This window comes from Mustela lutreola, chromosome 5 (assembly GCF_030435805.1).
Source record: "Mustela lutreola isolate mMusLut2 chromosome 5, mMusLut2.pri, whole genome shotgun sequence".
NCBI classification, from domain to species: domain Eukaryota; kingdom Metazoa; phylum Chordata; class Mammalia; order Carnivora; family Mustelidae; genus Mustela; species Mustela lutreola.
The window spans coordinates 67,276,881-67,294,568 of NC_081294.1; the positions used below are offsets into that span (position 1 = coordinate 67,276,881).

The window sequence follows — 17,688 nt, forward strand, 5'->3', positions numbered from 1 at the left end:
ACAATCATGGTTAAGAAAAAAAAAAAAAAAGAAAAGAAACAAGAAGCTAAATATCAAAGGCAAGCTGGCTGAGATTGCAAGCAGGGCTGTCCTGCTCACTTTCTGTGTGGTGTTAGTGAGCCGTCTTGTTTCTCCCTGTCTCTCCAGAAGTAAAGATGCCTAAAAAGTTACCCTTTTTAAAATTTTAATGGTGCTGTTTCAGTCTTTCCCAGTGGTTTGTCTTTGTCTTTAGAAAGCTTCCAGTAATTGCCACAAGGTCCCAAAGATGTGTGATTTAGATTCTGTCCAAAGTCTTTGGAGCATGAAAGAAAGTGGCTATTTGAATAAATTACGTTTATTCTCTTGTGGACTCTTGTAAATCAAGGAGTACAAATGAGCCACAAGCGGCGTGGAAAGGAGTGAATGGAACTGATTGTTTTGCAGAGAGATGGGAAATTTTTAAAGTTCCAGTTTATTCTTGAGGAGCATGAATATTTCTGAACCTTTAAATTGAACTGTATCAAATTACCATTCTATAGGTCAAATATGGCAAAAGGTTGGCAATTCTTCATGGTTCATTTTTAACGTATGAATTAACCTGTTTTCCCTGAAGCACTAAGGATAGGAAAATAAAGGTTTGTAGGACTCAGATAGATTGATGCTCTGTCCTTTTAGCTGTATTTTCCACCCACTGCCCCAAGCATTTATTTTGTGAACCAAGAAAGCAATGAATGCAAAATAAAACCTTGGGTTATTTAGAAGGGACAGACTGTAATGAATGATTCTGTGTGATATTCCTAGGTCATCAAAGGGGAGGTGTTTGAATTTAGAGTGAAATCCCCGGATGGTTTTTATGGTTCATGTGCAAACATGACCATCACCTTTCATCTACCACAAGTAGGCAGCAAAATAAAAAAGTATGCAGTAGAACGAAATTTTTAAAAAATCCAAGTCTAAACACTAATGGAAAGAGAATTCATGTTATCTGAAGACCAAATTTTTGCTTATTATTACTAATACATGTACCCACTGGATTTGGTGTGTGTGTGTAATCTCTGGGCTTAGTTTTGCATAACTTAGCTAAAGTAATTTCTGAGGATACATTTTATGAGAATGACAAAATGATACAAAATAGATGAGCAGTTAGTTAGCAGAGAGACACAAATTAATGATGGCTGTGCCAGGGCTCAGGGTAAGAGAATTGTAATAAGGCCGCCAGAGGTGCCTGAGAAGGTTCTTTCTACGAGTGACTTGAGGTAGTCAAATGTTTGCCAGTACCTTCTGTGGAAAGCCCTGAATGGTCTTTCATCTTTTCCGTGTAAAGCAGCTGATGGCGTGGATTCTCAAAATTCCTTCAAGAGCAGGTTAAAGGTTAAGTTAAGAGCGTTGTTGCTCACAGTTCAAAGTTAGAGTCAAATTTATTTCCAGGTGATTTCACATTACGAGCTCTCCTACTGTAGCAGCAATAGATGCCAGATAAAACTCAGTCGGTCTATTTAGAAAGCGTGCCCTGAGGCAAATTCTTGCCTCCCTGATAGGCAGAGGACAGTATTGAGACCAGTCATGTTTTCTCATCCCCTAGATGAGTAAGTTGAGTGTATAGATTCTCAAACTTTGCATTGAACTGACTTATAAGACATTTCTGTGCTCATGTCAACAGTGCATCAGGAAAAAAAAAAAGGTGGGGGTTTCAGTTAAGTCAGTTGTCATATTTAGCCCCTTACCCACTGAGGAAGTCTAATGCTGCAAGAGCTGGGAAGCTCTGGATTCTTGTGGATGCGGAGATGCCATTTGGCCTCGGGGATGCTAAGTACTATTGCTTAAAAACTCAAGCTCAGGAAAAGCCTTAAAAAAGAAAGCCTTGTGAGATTAAGAGTCACTTATGGTTTGTCTCCCTCCCAATCCCATCTTGTTTCATTTATTCTTCTACCCACTTAAGCCTCCATGTTGCATCACCACTTCCTCATATCAGGGAGATCATATGATAGTTGTCTTTCTCTGCTTGACTTATTTCGCTAAGCATGATACGCTCTAGTTCCATCCATGTTGTTGCAAATGGCAAGATTTCATTTCTTTTGATGGCTGCATAGTATTCCATTGTGTATATATACCACATCTTCTTGATCCATTCATCTGTTGATGGACATCTAGGTTCTTTCCATAGTTTGGCTATTGTGGACATTGCTGCTATAAACATTCGGGTGCATGTGTCCCTTTGGATCACTACATTTGTATCTTTAGGGTAAATACTGAGGGATGCCGGGGGGAGGGGGTTGGGGAGAAGGGGGTGGGATTATGGACATTGGGGAGGGTATGTGATTTGGTGAGTGCTGTGAAGTGTGTAAACCTGGTGATTCACAGACCTAGGGATAAAAATATATGTATATAAAAAATATATGTTTATAAAAAATAAAAAATTAAAAAAAAAAAAAAAAAAAAAAAAAAAGAAAGCCTTGGAGAATGTTATACTTCCTTACAGCTGCTTTAATACAGTGATCCTCAGAGCCTACATGGGGATGACATGAAGGGATTCTCAGGTCTCTAGAAAGATGGGGGGCTCCAAGGCATCTTAGAATCTGTGGGGGAAGGGAATGAGCTACTGCCTTGATTTTTGTCCTTCTACCTGAAGAGGACTTTACATTGTCATTGTCACTTGAACACTCCTTGTCACAGACTGGACAGCATTCTCTCATTTTTCTGTAACTGTGGCTGGCTTTCTTTCTGGCACTTTCCTACAGGTCTCCGTAGGCAAAACCCCTAGCGCTTCCCACCAACACAGTGAAGGTTATAGTCTCATAAAACTCAGCCAGCAAACTACCCCAAAATAAGCTTTATTGCAAGAAAAGTGTCATATTTGATACACAGAACTACAAAAACAAACAAAACCAAAAACCATAAGTTTTTCCTCACAAACACTTGATTACAAATTTACACTGTTTCTTTTTTTAGGTATTAAAAAAACAAAACAAAACCCCCAACTGGATATAAATTGGTTATGAATCTTTGGTCAGCACAGGTGTGAGAGGAGCAACCTGGAGCCTGCACGCGCTTTGGCCATTTCACATATGAGGTTTGGTCACTGGTCCAGGGACAGGTTCTTGGGTTGAGAAGTACACGGGGACGTTCTTCTATCAGCACGTCCTGGTACAGAATCTCTTCAAATGACTAAAGCAAACTAAACATCAATTCATTGTACAAACATCTCTCATACACAATAGGCTATGATAAAATGAGGCATATGGTGTATAACTACAGTATTAATGAAAATTCTAAAAAAAATGGATTTAAAAAAAACAACAACAACATATATTCCTCGGCTGTACTGCATGATTTGTTTGCACATATGGCAATCCTGAAACAGCTTGAACATAATAAATGCACCATTAATCTAAGACAGCACCAAACACTACAGAACGCCAGGCGTTCCTTGGCAGAGGACTGGCTGCGCCTCGGCGGCCTCCGGTGCCGCGGGAGCGCGGCCCACCCTGGATAGGAATGAGGTGTTGTGGGGAGCACATGTGCTTCCTTGAGGTTATATGAAGGAAATACAGTACGGTTTGGCCTGCAACGCTACTGGTCTCACAAGCAGTCAAGGTATTTTGCTACAGTGGTTGTGCTTCATCTTCGGTTGCCTGGTATGTGTCTGGTGATGGGAACGATCGTCACCGCGAGCTGCTCTGGCTTTGATCTCCTTTCTGAAGGATCTCATGACTTGGCCGTCTTTTAAGTTATTGATTATGCTGCCCTTACAGCTCTGGGAGGCTTTCTTTAAAAATCATCAGATGGGTACCAGTTGGACCCCTGGCAGAAAACCAAAAGGAAACCTCTCTTGAATCTACTGGATTTTTTAAAAAGCACCTCTAAAAGAAATAGCTCAAATTTATAAATCTAAAGAAAAACAAGTGAGTTTCCCTTTTTGTTTACATAGTTTGTTCATTTCTCCATATATTACTGCATTAAAAATAAATAAACATCTATATTTTTTTTAATTAGCAACTATAGCAAAATACCCAAAGTGTTACAGACTGCTAACAGGAAAAAAAAAAAAAAGCTCACATTATTTTTGTGCATTTAGTGCCATATGCTGATCTCTTGAACATTTAGTTTTAGTTTTCTTTTAATATATTTTAAAGTGAAGTTATATAAAAAATACAGTAACCACGGTTGCCTTTGTACTCAAATCTTTGGCCATACCAGAGTCTCAATTACCCCTCCCTGTGAGGGTCAACTTTCTGCAGTCTGAGACAGGGAGGAAAGAAACAAAAGTCTTTTTTCCCCCTCTTTGCAGTTAATCGCTGATTTTTCCGAGGCTGCTGCAGGCTGGCTGTGCAGGGACTGGAGCCTGGAGACAAGTCTGTAAAGGGTTAATAGAGCTGGATCTGCAGCCTCATTCTGAGAGCCTCCCCGAGCTCCCCTAGGAGGTAGTCATCCTCTTTTCGGTCTTCCAGTTTCTTAAGCTCCTTCTTCTTGTAGAGAGGGATGCTAGTGATTTCCAGTGTGTACGTGCCGGGCGCAAGCTTCCTCTTGGCCGTGTGCAAGTAGCTGAGCCCGTTTCTCTGGTGGATGCGGAAGATCCCCTCGTCGTTCCCTTGGGAGATGATATAGCGGATGTGGTTGTTGAGGGGCTCGATGGCTGGCATGAGTTCTAGGATGTGCTCCTTCGAGCCAAGGCCAGAGAGGTTGAACTTCATTTTCATGGGACTGTCCATGTCAACACTGTCCAGGCTAATGTGTTCAACCTGGAGAAAGAGAAGGAGAGGACTTGGGAAGAAATTCTAAGGCACACGCAGAGGACGGGGAGGGGTTTTCTGCTGGGGCTGTGGCCAGGAGGACAACTCTGTGCTCTCCGCATCACGAGTGATTGTACAGGGAGGCTCCCGCGAGGCCCTGGCAGCTGGGGGCAAGGTCGGTTCCACAGAGTGCAATCTGGAGATCTGTACAGCCTCTCATGCACCTGACCCAGGTCCGGTGACAGGGCTGAGCCTACAGAGAGCTTCACACTGTAAAATACTGTTGATGAGTTTATGGAATAACAAGCTTATTGATGAAAAAATAATTTAAGAAGTGATTGTGTATATATAGATATAGATAAAATATAATATAGTTTAAATATAATATATAATATAATATCTAAAATATAGATATAGATAAAAATAATTTAAGAGGTGATTGTGTGTGTGTGTGTGTGTGTGTGTGTGTGTGTGTGTATATATTTTAGCTGGAATCTAATTTCAAAGTGTGGCTCTTAGCTGGAATCTAATTTCAAAGTGTGGCTCTTAGCCAATGGTAGGGATGATCCCCAGAGCAATCTGGCCTCTGAAGGCCTGGCTTGATTTATAAGGCCCCCATAGCCATGAGTGGGGTGTGTTTACAGGGAGCCATTAGTGAAGACATAGGGACCTGCAGAGTCCTGGGCTTGGGTTTGAATCAGCTTTGGTAAAAAAACCAGTATGGCAGGTCCCAGATAAACCAAGTCTCACTTGGTCAGAAGAGTGGGAGGTTTTAAAATGCTATTTTATTATTATTTTTTAAGGATTTATTTTAGAGAGATAGAGGGCACAAGCAAGCAGGCGGAGGGGCAGAGGGAGATGGAGATACAGAATCCTGAGGCAGATTCCATGCCGAGCACAGAGCTGGATATGGGGCTCCATCCTAGAACCCTGAGATCATGACCCAAGCCGGAACTAAGAGTCAGCTGCTTAACTGATTGTGCCACCCAGGTGCCCCTAGAATGATATTTGTAAGACAAGCAAAAATCCAAAGCTTTGAGTGGATACCTTTAAAGTAAGAACTTGGCTCTGCTGGCACATAAGTGCCTACTGGGGTGCCTGGGTGGCTCAGTTGGTTAACGGTCTGACTCTTGATTTTGGCTCAGGTCATGATCTCAAGGTCTGAGATCGAGCCCCACATTGAGCTCTGCTTGAAATTCTGTCTCTACCTGCCCTCTGCGCCTCTACACACTTGGGTACACATTCTCGCTTTCACAGACAAAAAAACAGGTAGATAGGTAGGTAGATAAAATTGTTAAAAAAAAAAAAAAGTGCCCATCTGTGATCAGACAGAATCCTGTCTCCAGTATCACAGTGGGAGTTTTTCATAAGCAAAATTTCTGGATTTGTAGTCAAGGGGTATTTGATGGATATCTTAATCGCCCTATTTAAACAGTTGGTACCTCAGTCAACTTAATCTAATACTGGCCTGTTTACTATTACAAAATAAAACCACACACATTTTGGCTAGGGAAATCTAGCCTTACAGATGAGGGAAGTTTTAGAGGCCCAGAAAGATGAAGCAAGTCACCCAACTCACATAGCCAGCTAGTTGTTGCCCAGGATTGTTTTCTGGGGGGAGGGGGGGGGAGGAGCGCAATTTTGCAGCAATGTTATATGAAGAGGGTGGTGCTATGGCTGATTTTTGGGAAAATCACCAACATCGTTGGATACTAGGTGTTACTTGGTGACATTTACTAATATGCCAGGCACTGTTCCAGGTACTTCAGAGTGTCAACTCAGTTTTCTTGTCAGGACAAAAACATAGATCTGAAATTATGAATCTTTAAGTTTTTTTTCCCCCCTGTCCTTGTGTTCTGAGCTAATAATGCCATTAATTGTAATCTTTCTCTGCCATATTGTGTCTGTGAATTTAGTTATAACATTACAAGAAAGCTGTAACCTCAGTGAGGCTGAAACTGATGGAAAAGTTGACTGTGTGTACATGTTCCTGCTTAAGGATAAAATCTTCTGAAGACAGAGGTTTACTCACAGCAGTGGGTTCGGGTTCCCCAACACTTCTCTTCTGTCTGCCATCTTTCTTAGAGTAGCCATTGATTTTACACTCATAGCATGCTTCTGGGGACAGAGCATTTTCCTCGTCGACCTCTGCATCCAGGGACAGGTACTGCCCTTTGTTAAATCCCATTCCTGAGACACAGTGGCTATGGGCAAAAAGGAGCAAGGCATGGTTAGACTTCACCTTTAACTGTGACTGTGGTTTTCCAGTGGTAGAGCAGAGACTTCTTGGAGACAAGAAACCAACAACGTGAACTGTAAACTCACAAACAGGAAAACCTAATACTCCTGGTAACTCTTTCCTTTGACACTTGAAGCATGAGATTCTCCCTCATTCTGAACATCAGAATTCTTGAGAGTATCTCCAGGCTTCTCCAGTTTTCAATCCTAATTCGACTGAAGCACTCAGGTGTAGTTAAATCAAGAAGTTAAAAAAGAATTTCTGTTGCTTTGTAAGTCTGATACCTGTGCTTATGCTCTCAAGAGAGCTCGCTTCTGCAGCTCTTGCGGTTTCTGAGCTCCCATTACAGACAGTGAGACTCACTATGTTGGCTCTGAAGGACACTTATCTGGACCAAGACTTGGGTTTCAAGCACTATGAGGTACCAGTGGTAGACAGATGTGTTCCTTCCCCTAAGTGCCTGACTCACTCACTGCTCCTTCTGGGGAAGATGACCCTGACTGACTCGCCAGTTCCTGTCTTCTGTGCTGGGAGAGCCAGCTGCCTGGCGGAAGGATGCAGGCCGCCCGCACCTCTGCTGCAGCCAGCGGCCCTTGAGACAGCTCACTTGGGGGAGGGCCCTTTGCTGGAAGAAAGCCAGCCCGGTGGAGATGGCACCACAGGAACTAGGCCCATCCTCTCTGTGAGTGTAAAGCTAGAGGAGCAGAGGGAGGGACAGGCTCCTTCCTTGGGGACCGCTGGGCAAGCACTTGCCGCAATTCATAGAAAAAGCTGGGGCATAGCCATTTCTACTTGAACTTTAAGAACCCAGGTGTCAGCAACAACAAGGGAGCCGCATTTTCAACACTGACCTGTCTCTGGCCTTGAGGTATCTGAGTCAATTCAGGCTGTGTCAAGGGGCAGGAGAGTGCTACCTATATAATAAAAGGTAGTCTCACAGACACCATAGAGGCAGCGGTCCTGCTGCGCTGACCTAACCAGGGGCCTTCCCGGTGGTGCTTCTTCCCATACCCTAAGTCCTCTGAGCAGTGCTTGTTCTCCTGGGCTTTTCATCCCTGTCCGCTTTTCTGCTTCCCTGTGTGCGAGGCAGCGGGGCGGCGGCCTTACCCCTGTCCCACTCTGTAGTACCCGGGTGGGCAGCCACAGAGGTAGCCCCCTTCCGTGTTAGAGCAGCCGTAATTGCATGGGTTCTTGGAGGACGAGCACTCATTGACGTCGTGGCAGGCACTGGAGAACTGGTCGAAGGAGAATCCTGAGGGGCAGACACACTTGTAGCCCCCCAGGGTGTTGTAGCAGGAAGCAGAGCCGCAGGCACTGGGGTTGGAGCATTCGTTCTCGTCTAGGAGCACAAAGGAAGAGACTCATGTTGGGGGCAAAGAGGCCCAGTCTCACAATCTTGATGGTTTTATAGAGAAATATCTCTAGATATTTAAAACATTTAAAAAATGTTTACCCTGATGGCTGATTGGCAAAAGCATATAAAAGTAAAAAAAAAAAAATCCCCAAAACAAAAACAAAACCCAAACCACCAAATCCCAACAAATCCGCCTAAATTACAGCTTTAAAAAAGCCTTGCCCTACCCTTTTATATTTTCTGTTTGTGCTGTTTCTCAATACAATGGAAGTCCTTGGGGACAGACCTTTGCAGTCTGTCTACTGAATAACTTTTATATTCTCTGAACTGAAGGTTACTTCAAAAGCGTGAATCTCAGATCCATGGAGCTAGAAAGTAGATTACTATTTTCCAGGGATGGGGAAATGGAGATATCTGCTTATGGGTATGGTGTTTCTTTCTGGAGCAATGAAAATGTGTTGATGGCTGCAAACTCTGGTGAGAATATACTAAACACCACTGAACTCTATGCATTTTGAAATAATGAATTTTCTGGTCTGTGAGTTCTGTCTCGATTAAAAAAGAAAAAAACCTATATCTGGGTACATGTATATTCTCCCAGCAATTCCCAAATTCATTCTATATGGGGAGAAAAATATATATAAACATTTAAATAGTCTGAATTAAAATAACTGAGAAAAGCATTATTTAAGTGGATCGACTGAACCAAAAATCTCGTATGCTTTTAACTACTGAGAACCTGTTAGGGGCAGAATGTGTCTTCTGAGAGAGTTCTGCATCTGGGCATCAAGTTGACATCAGTTTTACCTGTTTAATAACCTTACACTATAAATTCTTGCAGGATAATTACAGGTTATACTTTCAGTTGCTAATATTTTAACAACATCAAAGCCTGCTTGTGCTTTTAACTTGGGAGATGACAATTTTGCTCTTAACTGTCTGGCTGATAGAGAGCATGTGGCTTGACTCCTTTGAGCTTTCTTATAATCCAGTTTCCACCCTGGGCACAAATCCCATCTATTCCGTGGAATTCTCACTGATTCCTGGGACTCCCCTGGAACAAAGTGTGTCTGCTGACCTAGGATGTGACAAGTTTGTGTTTCAGCCCGCGTGGGGACATGGTCCATGTGTAAGGAGAGGACACGGCAGCTGGAGGGAAGGGCCTCCGTGCAGCCACTCAGGGAGCCTATGGAGGGTGCAGATGGGGTCTCTGTGCAGCGGGGGCCTCTTGCAGGAACCCGGAGCTCATGAAGTTCAGCACGTGGGTTACCGAAAGGGCAGACATTATGCGGCAACATTTGTGTCATCATTGTAGTTTCACAATTAAATCAGGCCAACAAAATAGAGAATTCTCGATCTAAACCTGTGATGATTACCTAATATGTACAAGTTCTCAGTCTTCATTTCATCAGGAGAAAGTATTTAATGAATTCTTAATCACTAGGTTGCCTATGACACAGACATAACTGCTGTTTTATTTCTAAACACAAAAGACTTGGCATTCTGCCACAGAGGCTTATCTGCTCTAATCATTAACTCTGACATTTATATCCAGTATTTCTCTTGTAACAGAATGCAAATTAGGTTATAATTTAACAAAATAATCCTGCTATGAATATGGTATTAGACATTTGTTAGGTAGAAAAATTATCTGCAAAACCAACTGAATAAATAGTATTTACATACTACTGACAAGAACATTTAAAAATGTGTACTGTTTCTGTAAGCACCATGAAGCACTTCATATTTGTATGTTACAAATGTACATTGTGGTATATTTTTATGGACTCTGGTCATCTCACTTTGAAAATACGTTCATGTTTGATACATATTTTGAGCTGATTTATGCTTCACTAAGCTGTATCAAATTATTTTGAAGTGACCCTAGAAGCAACTGGAAGTTAGTGAACACTACATAACCAAAAACTTCCCTAATAAAAAATTTTTCTTTATATGCAAAGGGTAATACTTATTTTCAATTTTGAATAATTACAATGTTTGTAAACATCTGAGAAACTCTATAGCCTATATACCAGAGTGTTATAAATATTCTCTGGCAAGTGATCAGAAACATTTTTAAGTATTGATTTGAATTAAAACCTTTTTTCAGTATTAACACAAAAAAACTGTCATTTTCTTTAAGTTGGCAGTAGTATTAATAATTTAATATTAAACTATCTGATGCATTGACTCTGAACAGTTTTGTCCATTTACTAAGGGAATTCAGATAAATCTGAAAGAGTTCATTCTGCATTTCCTCCCTCAAGCATATGAAATGAGTAATGATATTCACATATGCAGTAACAGATAAAAATAATTTGTGGCCTTTCAAGTTGTATTTTGTCAGGATTCTTGTTCTTTTGATAACCTGTTGCTTTTATTCATTCCTGATGGTTTAATTCTATCCCTGCCATATAGTTGGGTTAAAATTGGGAATTATGTAGGGTTCAAAGCAAGGAAGTCAGCAATTAAAGTCAGGGCCAGTTAGATTCCTCAACCCTGCACAGATGAATCTAGAACCTTTCCAAGTAAATCCCTGCCCTGACACTATGTGAGCTGCTGGGGGGGTGATGGCTTTGCTGAAATGCCTACTCAGAGAATCCCTCAAAGGGGAATTAGGATGTAGCAGCAGCCTTAATTTTAAAATCAGACCAATTTAGTGAAAACCTTTACAGCTGTTTTTGCACCAGATGTTCACAGGCAGAAGCTCCAGAAAACTTAAAAACTTGGAAACTGAGCTGATATTCCATAGGTGCTCTTATTTATACTTAGGAACATTTCAAAAATGAGAATTCTATTTAATAAGCTGACACCTGTGAAATATTAGATCATTCTTTTGCCTTAAGAGCCATAGAATTAACCAAAAAGTCCATATTATCTATAAAATAAGAGACCCTCCACTTTAGTAAACAGTTATATTTAGTAAAAATATAATTATTTTACACTGTTTCAACAGCTGTCTACAAATGCACTGATCTCTATATAGTCAAGAGTGTGCCTATACTTTGCCTCTGTTTATAAATCAATCCGGACATAAGGACTTGGGCAGCATTTTTGTGTGTGAAGAAAAAAAGAAGTGACACCACCAATCATTCTGATTGACTGCCTAACTCATCATTCTGACAACCCTTGGAAACTGTGTCCCTAACTTCTTGATCACGAATGGTTTCTGCATATCCCTGCACGAGCATCTATTCATGGGCTGATGGAGCATCTGTCTTTGGCTTCGCCCAAGACCACAGCCTCTCTGTGGCTTTCACCAAGTTGGTTTCCCTCCTTTGAAATTCAGCTTGATTTTCTCTCCTCCATTCACTAAACTGTCATTAGAAATTTCTTTTGAGAAGACCACAAAGGATAAAATCAGATTAATTTATCAAGTGGATGCTCACAGTGAAGAAACACGTGGGGTAACTGAAATCATGGTAGAGGCACAGGAGAGCACCCCAGCGGCTGCCTCAGGACCTTGATTCCCCTTCAGGCTTTGCTGTTGGGGCATCTGCTGAGGGCACTCAGATGGAGCCAAGAAATCAGGCCTCTGCTAAGTACATCAGCTGGCTATTCAAGCACAGAATAATGTTTTCTTTGATCAGGTTCTCTCTTAAAGGAGAATTTCCATTGACTGTTATCAATGCCAGGAACAGGGTTGAGGGCCTAGAGACTTTATTTTACAAACACTTTTGTCTAGAGACAGATTCAATTCAACAGAATTAGCTGTAAGTAGTTACCTTTTCTACCTTCAGATAGCCTTCTTCATTAAATGTATGTAACTGGAAAGCACAGATGGACAGTCCTTATTAAGCTGATCTGAATTCATTTAGATGTAGGACTTATGAGGGAGATGGATGGGCAATTCTTCAACCCAAAATCTAAAGTTAAGAAATTAATGATGAAAATCCCCTGACCTTAGCAAATAAAGATGATGAATCTTGACACCATCTTCAGAAAGTTAAAATTACATCCAGTAGGAAATTGTAATTATAAAAGCTCCAGTTGAGTTCCCTTTGGGGTACTTAAAACAACATTTTTATGCTGGATATTTTCAAACATACACAAGTAGACTAGTGTCACAGAGCCCCATGCATCTGTCCAAAGGACTGGTGTTAAAGTTCTAGGATTCAGAGGCTACACTGAAACATCAATACCTTTATTATTTGTTCATCTTACACAGATACTTTAAAGTAAGAAAGCAGATGCTATGTAACAAGTGAGAACTCACCAACACACTGATTCCACTGGTAATGCTGAATATACCCTTGAGGACAGCCACACCTGTAGCCTCCCAGGATGTTCTGGCAGCCATGTTGGCACCTGTGGTTTCCATCACATTCATCCACATCTGCAAAAACAATCCCAGCAAGATACTTATGCACCCCCTTTCCTTTCCTCTACTGTTCTTAAATGCCCTCCAAACACAACCTGTGTTAACTATTATCAGGGGAACTGATAAACAAGACACACAGAGAGGCTGTCAGTTTTTTCAAGTCACATGGTTATTAGCCCGTGGCAATACAAACAATGTTTCTGAGAGAAGAACCCACTTTATTCTATTTTTTTTTTTAAGATTTATTTATTTAAGAGAGGTGGGGAAGGGTAGAGAGAGAGGGAGACAGAATCTCAAGCAGACTTCCCACTAAGCACAGAGTCCGATGTGGGGCTCAATCTCATGATCCTGAGATAACAACCTAAGCCAAAACCAAGAGTCAATAACCCACTCATGCTCTAAAATAAGTAAGTAAGTAAGTAAATAAATCTTAATAAAAATCTTCATGTTTGGGAGGATATAAGCACTACAGAGATATCTAAAATGTATAATTGTTTTGCATGCAAAAAATTTTATTACATTTGACATTAATTAGATGAAAAATTTAAGTATTTAAATATATTATTTTTAGATATGATGTGGTATTATTACAACATATGGAAAAATTTCTTTGTCCACACATGCGTACTCTTTTGGAATGACAACTGGGACTTTGAAATCTACTCATAAAGAATGATATAAAATTGGCATGTTTGAGGTGTATATAACAAATTTATATGGCTAATTAATAAATGGTATCTTATGTGGATGGTCACAGGCTGAACTTACACGTGGCAAGCAGCTGTATGTTCAGAATACTTTAGAAGTCTCAAGGACTTCAAATATAAAATGTTAAAATGGAAATCTTTAAAACTGAACTTTTCTTGGCTACAAATTAGATTTATACATGTCTTATACTTCTTAAAAAGAGTATATTAAAAACCCTGAATATATTTCTAGAATCCAGAATCATAAATCCCAAAGAATAATAAAGGGGCACTAAAATCAATTAAGGACTTAAATTGCAATAGTTTATAAAAGCATAAGGGAATGTACAGAGTCTTATAATTTCTGGCATGGGTGTTTTGTAAAAGATACCAATTCTACTATATTAGCCCTTGCAGTGGAAATATTGGAGAACAGTATAATATTTTGTTGAGTATAGATAGATTCTTATTTTATTGCCAGTTAAATGTTTCTTTGACTTTGCAGGAGATACCTATTGTGAGGGTGGGTGGCTTAACAGAAAGTGCCCATTTTTAGAGAACAGAGTAAATAGGAGGAGTTTCGGAACAAATAAAATGGAAACAGCTATCACTTTCCCCAGAGCTTTCATATATTTTACAATTCTCTTTGATAACTGTTTCTTTTCTTACACTTAACTTTCACACATTTAGTTATCATGGAAAAAAGTCCATTTTTTTTGGATGTACCTGTACACTACGGTACAGAATTACTAGCTACAGAATTCCTTTTCAGCTTTTTTTTTTTTTTTTGCATCAGTAATTAGGCAAAGACTCCAGTTACTTTAATAGCCAGTTCATATAGAATTTTTGTTCTATCACGTTCAAGTTTTCCTCTACCCCCAAAATGATATATGAAAACGTATAAACAAAAATCAAGTTCTTTTTTGCTGAGTTCTATTTTGTTAAATACCTTTTTCTTTTTGAGATGACCTCATTTCTCATTTGGTGGCTTGCAAGTTAAAAGAAAATAGTTTGCTGTATTATTTTAAGGATTTTTTAGCAGATAAACTCACCTTCACAGTTTAGTCCAGTGGCATCGAGAGAGAACCCTCTTTGGCATTCACAGCTGAAACTTCCAGGCGTGTTCTGACAGATTCCCTTTGCTCCACAAAGTGAAGGCTGAGATCCACATTCATTGTTGTCTAGCAAAAGAGGAAGGAGGAATGTCAAGCTTCCCAGTCATTATATGACTCAGATTTCACTACACGAAATGCAAAGTGAGGCATGAAAACCTAAGTTCAAGATGTGAAAACCTGAGGGAAATCTATGCCAGGATTCACTCTCAGGTTAGAGGCAAAAGTGGCAAAGAAAAAAAAAGTATTTCAAGAGAGGTGAAATTAGAACATATCTTGGGTCAACTGAGGACTTGGGTTTTTGACAATGCAGACTGAAACTCTCTTAACATATGTGTGTCTTCTAACATAAAATAACCCACCATGTTCATTAGCATGTTCTAAATCACAATGAACCTTTATTTATACTTAGTCTGAAAACACATGGTTATATTTAGAATGCAACCTAAAGGTCCTGTTTGGAATATACCTGCCGTCTATGTGCTTGGACCGTAAATAAGCTTGGACTTCATGTATTTTTGCCTTTGGATACAATTCTTATGAAAAACACCTATATTATTTCTAGACCAGTAATCATGACCTAGCAGTTCTAAATGAAGTATGGAGCCATTCAATAGTCTACCATTTTAAGTACACTTCTTATGCATGTACCCATAATTAGCAAATCTTCCCACATGCAGTGTGTCTTACCAATACAGGCCGTATGGTGCTGGGTGAAACCAGGCGGACATTTGCAGGTAAAACCTCCCAGTGTGTTGACACAGAGGAACTGGCAGTTGTGCTGTTTGGTCTGACATTCATCAAGGTCTGAGGTGAAAGAGAGGTCAGTGAAAAAGAAGTGCAGAGTTACCTGGCCCTGCCTTCCCTCTCAAGAAGCCACAGGATGTGGACATGTTCTGTTTGGGGCTATTTCGTGTAGAGTTCTGCTGGAAGCATTACAAGACTCCCATAATGCATAGGGCGAGCAGAGGAGTAAGTGACCAGCCAGTACTTCACTGTGCACTAAATGCAAGAATTAGAACCTTAGGGTATTCACTGTGAGAACAGTTGCGGGGGCAGGTTAAATAAAAATAAAACAGAAGCTGAACACTGATGAAGGTCTGAAAACAAGCACTGAGTCAGGCTCTTAGGCTCCAAGTGAACACAGCATCATAAACACCAGAGGAAACAAAAACATGGCATCTGTGATTCTGGTCATAAATGGAATTTGTATTTGGACTATACTAATAGAAAACTCGAAATATAATTCTGGTGAGATTATAACTTAATATGGGAGAATATATTTAAATAAATGTAGAAACTATAACACTCATTATTTTAAAGCTTAATAAACATGCACTGTCTGCACTCATAACATGCAAAATTAAACTGACTCATAGCGGTTCACTAAGATCTAAGTGAACAGTACTGCTTGCTATAATAATTATTATTATTATTATTTGGTATTCCTTGGAAATAAAACTACATCTTCTTAAAAATAACTTGTATTTCAAACATTTAGCTAGACAGGAATTTCCTCAATCCATTCATTCCATACAGGAGAGGTTTATGATAAAACCAAATGCATGAGTTTTGCGCGGGAGCTATCATCACTGTCTACTTTAGTTTGAGAATTACTTTTAATACTACCTGTGCAAAAAAATGAAATTCACCCATTCATTTTCAATCTTCTGCAGTCAAGTAATAAAGACAGATGAGAAGAAATAAAATCTTAGATAAGCAGCAAAGGAAATCTTATTTGTTTCAATCTCTTCCCTCCCTAACATTTTTTTGTTTTATATAAGTTTATTTAATTGTCATTTTGTGTGGTCTGTTAGAGAAGAAGGAAACAGCTGTGATTTGCGCTTTAATTCTCCCTGCCTCCTACCATGTGTCCTCTGGTAGAATTTTCTGTTGAGTCATCAAGTGGTCACCAGGAAGATGTTCCTTAATGAAGGCCATGCAGCCGGAAAAGCTCCCTAGCTGACTTTGGATGTGCAAGGAGGGAGACAAGAGGGTCAGGAATGGTGAAGATGCGTCCCTCACCTTTGCAGGTCTTTCCGTCCTCTTGCAGGACGTAGCCCCGAGGACAGGAGCACTGATAACTCCCTTCTGTGTTTTTGCAGATGAAGTTGCATGGTTTCGGGGACTGGGAACATTCATCAAGATCTAAATGAAAGTGAGGTCAAGATTACAGTTTTTAGTTTCAAGCAACCACTGGCTTCTTTCCTCCCTCCATGTTCCTACTTTATCTTTTCCCTTTTGGCTTCAACTTAAAATGGAAAAACAGCCAGGGGAAAATGATGCACAGCAGTTATCTTGAAAGTAACATACAGATTTACTTTGTAGATCAATCTATGATTCCTGGATACATGTAACGTCCAGGGGCAAAAAACCCCACTGCATTCTTTAGCCTTATGTACTCTGGTTTACCACAAGGATCATTTTCTTTCTTCTTTTTTTTTTTTTTTTAAAGATTTATTTATTTATTTGACAGAGAGAGAGAGAGAGATCACAAGTAGGCTGAGAGGCAGGCAGAGAGAGAGGAAGGGAAGCAGGCTCCCTGCTGAGCAGAGAGCCCGATGTGGGACTCGATCCCAGGACCCTGAGATCATGACCTGAGCCGAAGGCAGCAGCTTAACCCACTGAGCCACCCAGGCACCCCAAGGATCATTTTATTAAGAGCTTCTTCTTACATATGAATCTGGAAGATATCCTCTTATAACTGTGAACTGACATGCCGAGCACCGTGGGGTCCCACAGGCTTGCTGCCCCTAAGTCAGGCCCTTGCTGCTCCTGGCCCGGCAGCTCCACTGCACACACACATGGTCAGGAGGGTCTCTTGCCCTCTGTCTTCTGTCTGGTCCTTACTTCATTCTGCTCACCCTGCAAGATGGCTCAGGCTCCAAGTCACTGGATCAGAGGTCACGGCACCTTTCTAAGCAGCCCTTGGTGCATAGCTTTCTCCTTACAGCATTCAGTAACGTCTCCCTCTTTTCTTTTAGCCCACAGATAGCAGAGCCCCAGCACATAGCACGGTGCCTTGTAGATTCTACACACTCTGCTCACATCCCGAGTCAAAATAACCGTCCCAAATCATCCTCCCTTGCATTCTCTGCAAGGACTGATGGACAGCAAACAATCTCCATTTCCTCGTGAAGGACACTGATGGACGCCCCCAGCACACCAGAAGCTCGTGATGCTAGCCTGTTCTCAAGGACTCTCATGCCCAGCCAAGTGAGTCAAATGCTTACAAAGGGCCAGTTTGGGTTTTCTGAACCTTTTCAT

General features: G+C 40.7%; 1 protein-coding gene across 1 annotated transcript in view; it reads right to left on the bottom strand.

The window, feature by feature from the left end:
• Window positions 1-2,794: 2,794 nt before the first annotated feature.
• The window catches only part of FBN2 (fibrillin 2), a 260,908-nt gene continuing 246,014 nt past the window's right edge, over window positions 2,795-17,688 (bottom strand). The window contains exons 59-65 of the mRNA XM_059174478.1: window positions 16,447-16,569; window positions 15,112-15,228; window positions 14,362-14,490; window positions 12,519-12,638; window positions 8,056-8,287; window positions 6,742-6,913; window positions 2,795-4,718 (exon numbers count right to left, since the gene is read on the bottom strand). Coding sequence (XP_059030461.1) covers window positions 4,344-4,718; window positions 6,742-6,913; window positions 8,056-8,287; window positions 12,519-12,638; window positions 14,362-14,490; window positions 15,112-15,228; window positions 16,447-16,569 — 1,268 coding nt within the window. The 3' untranslated portion in view covers window positions 2,795-4,343. The remainder of the gene's footprint in view (window positions 4,719-6,741; window positions 6,914-8,055; window positions 8,288-12,518; window positions 12,639-14,361; window positions 14,491-15,111; window positions 15,229-16,446; window positions 16,570-17,688) is intronic.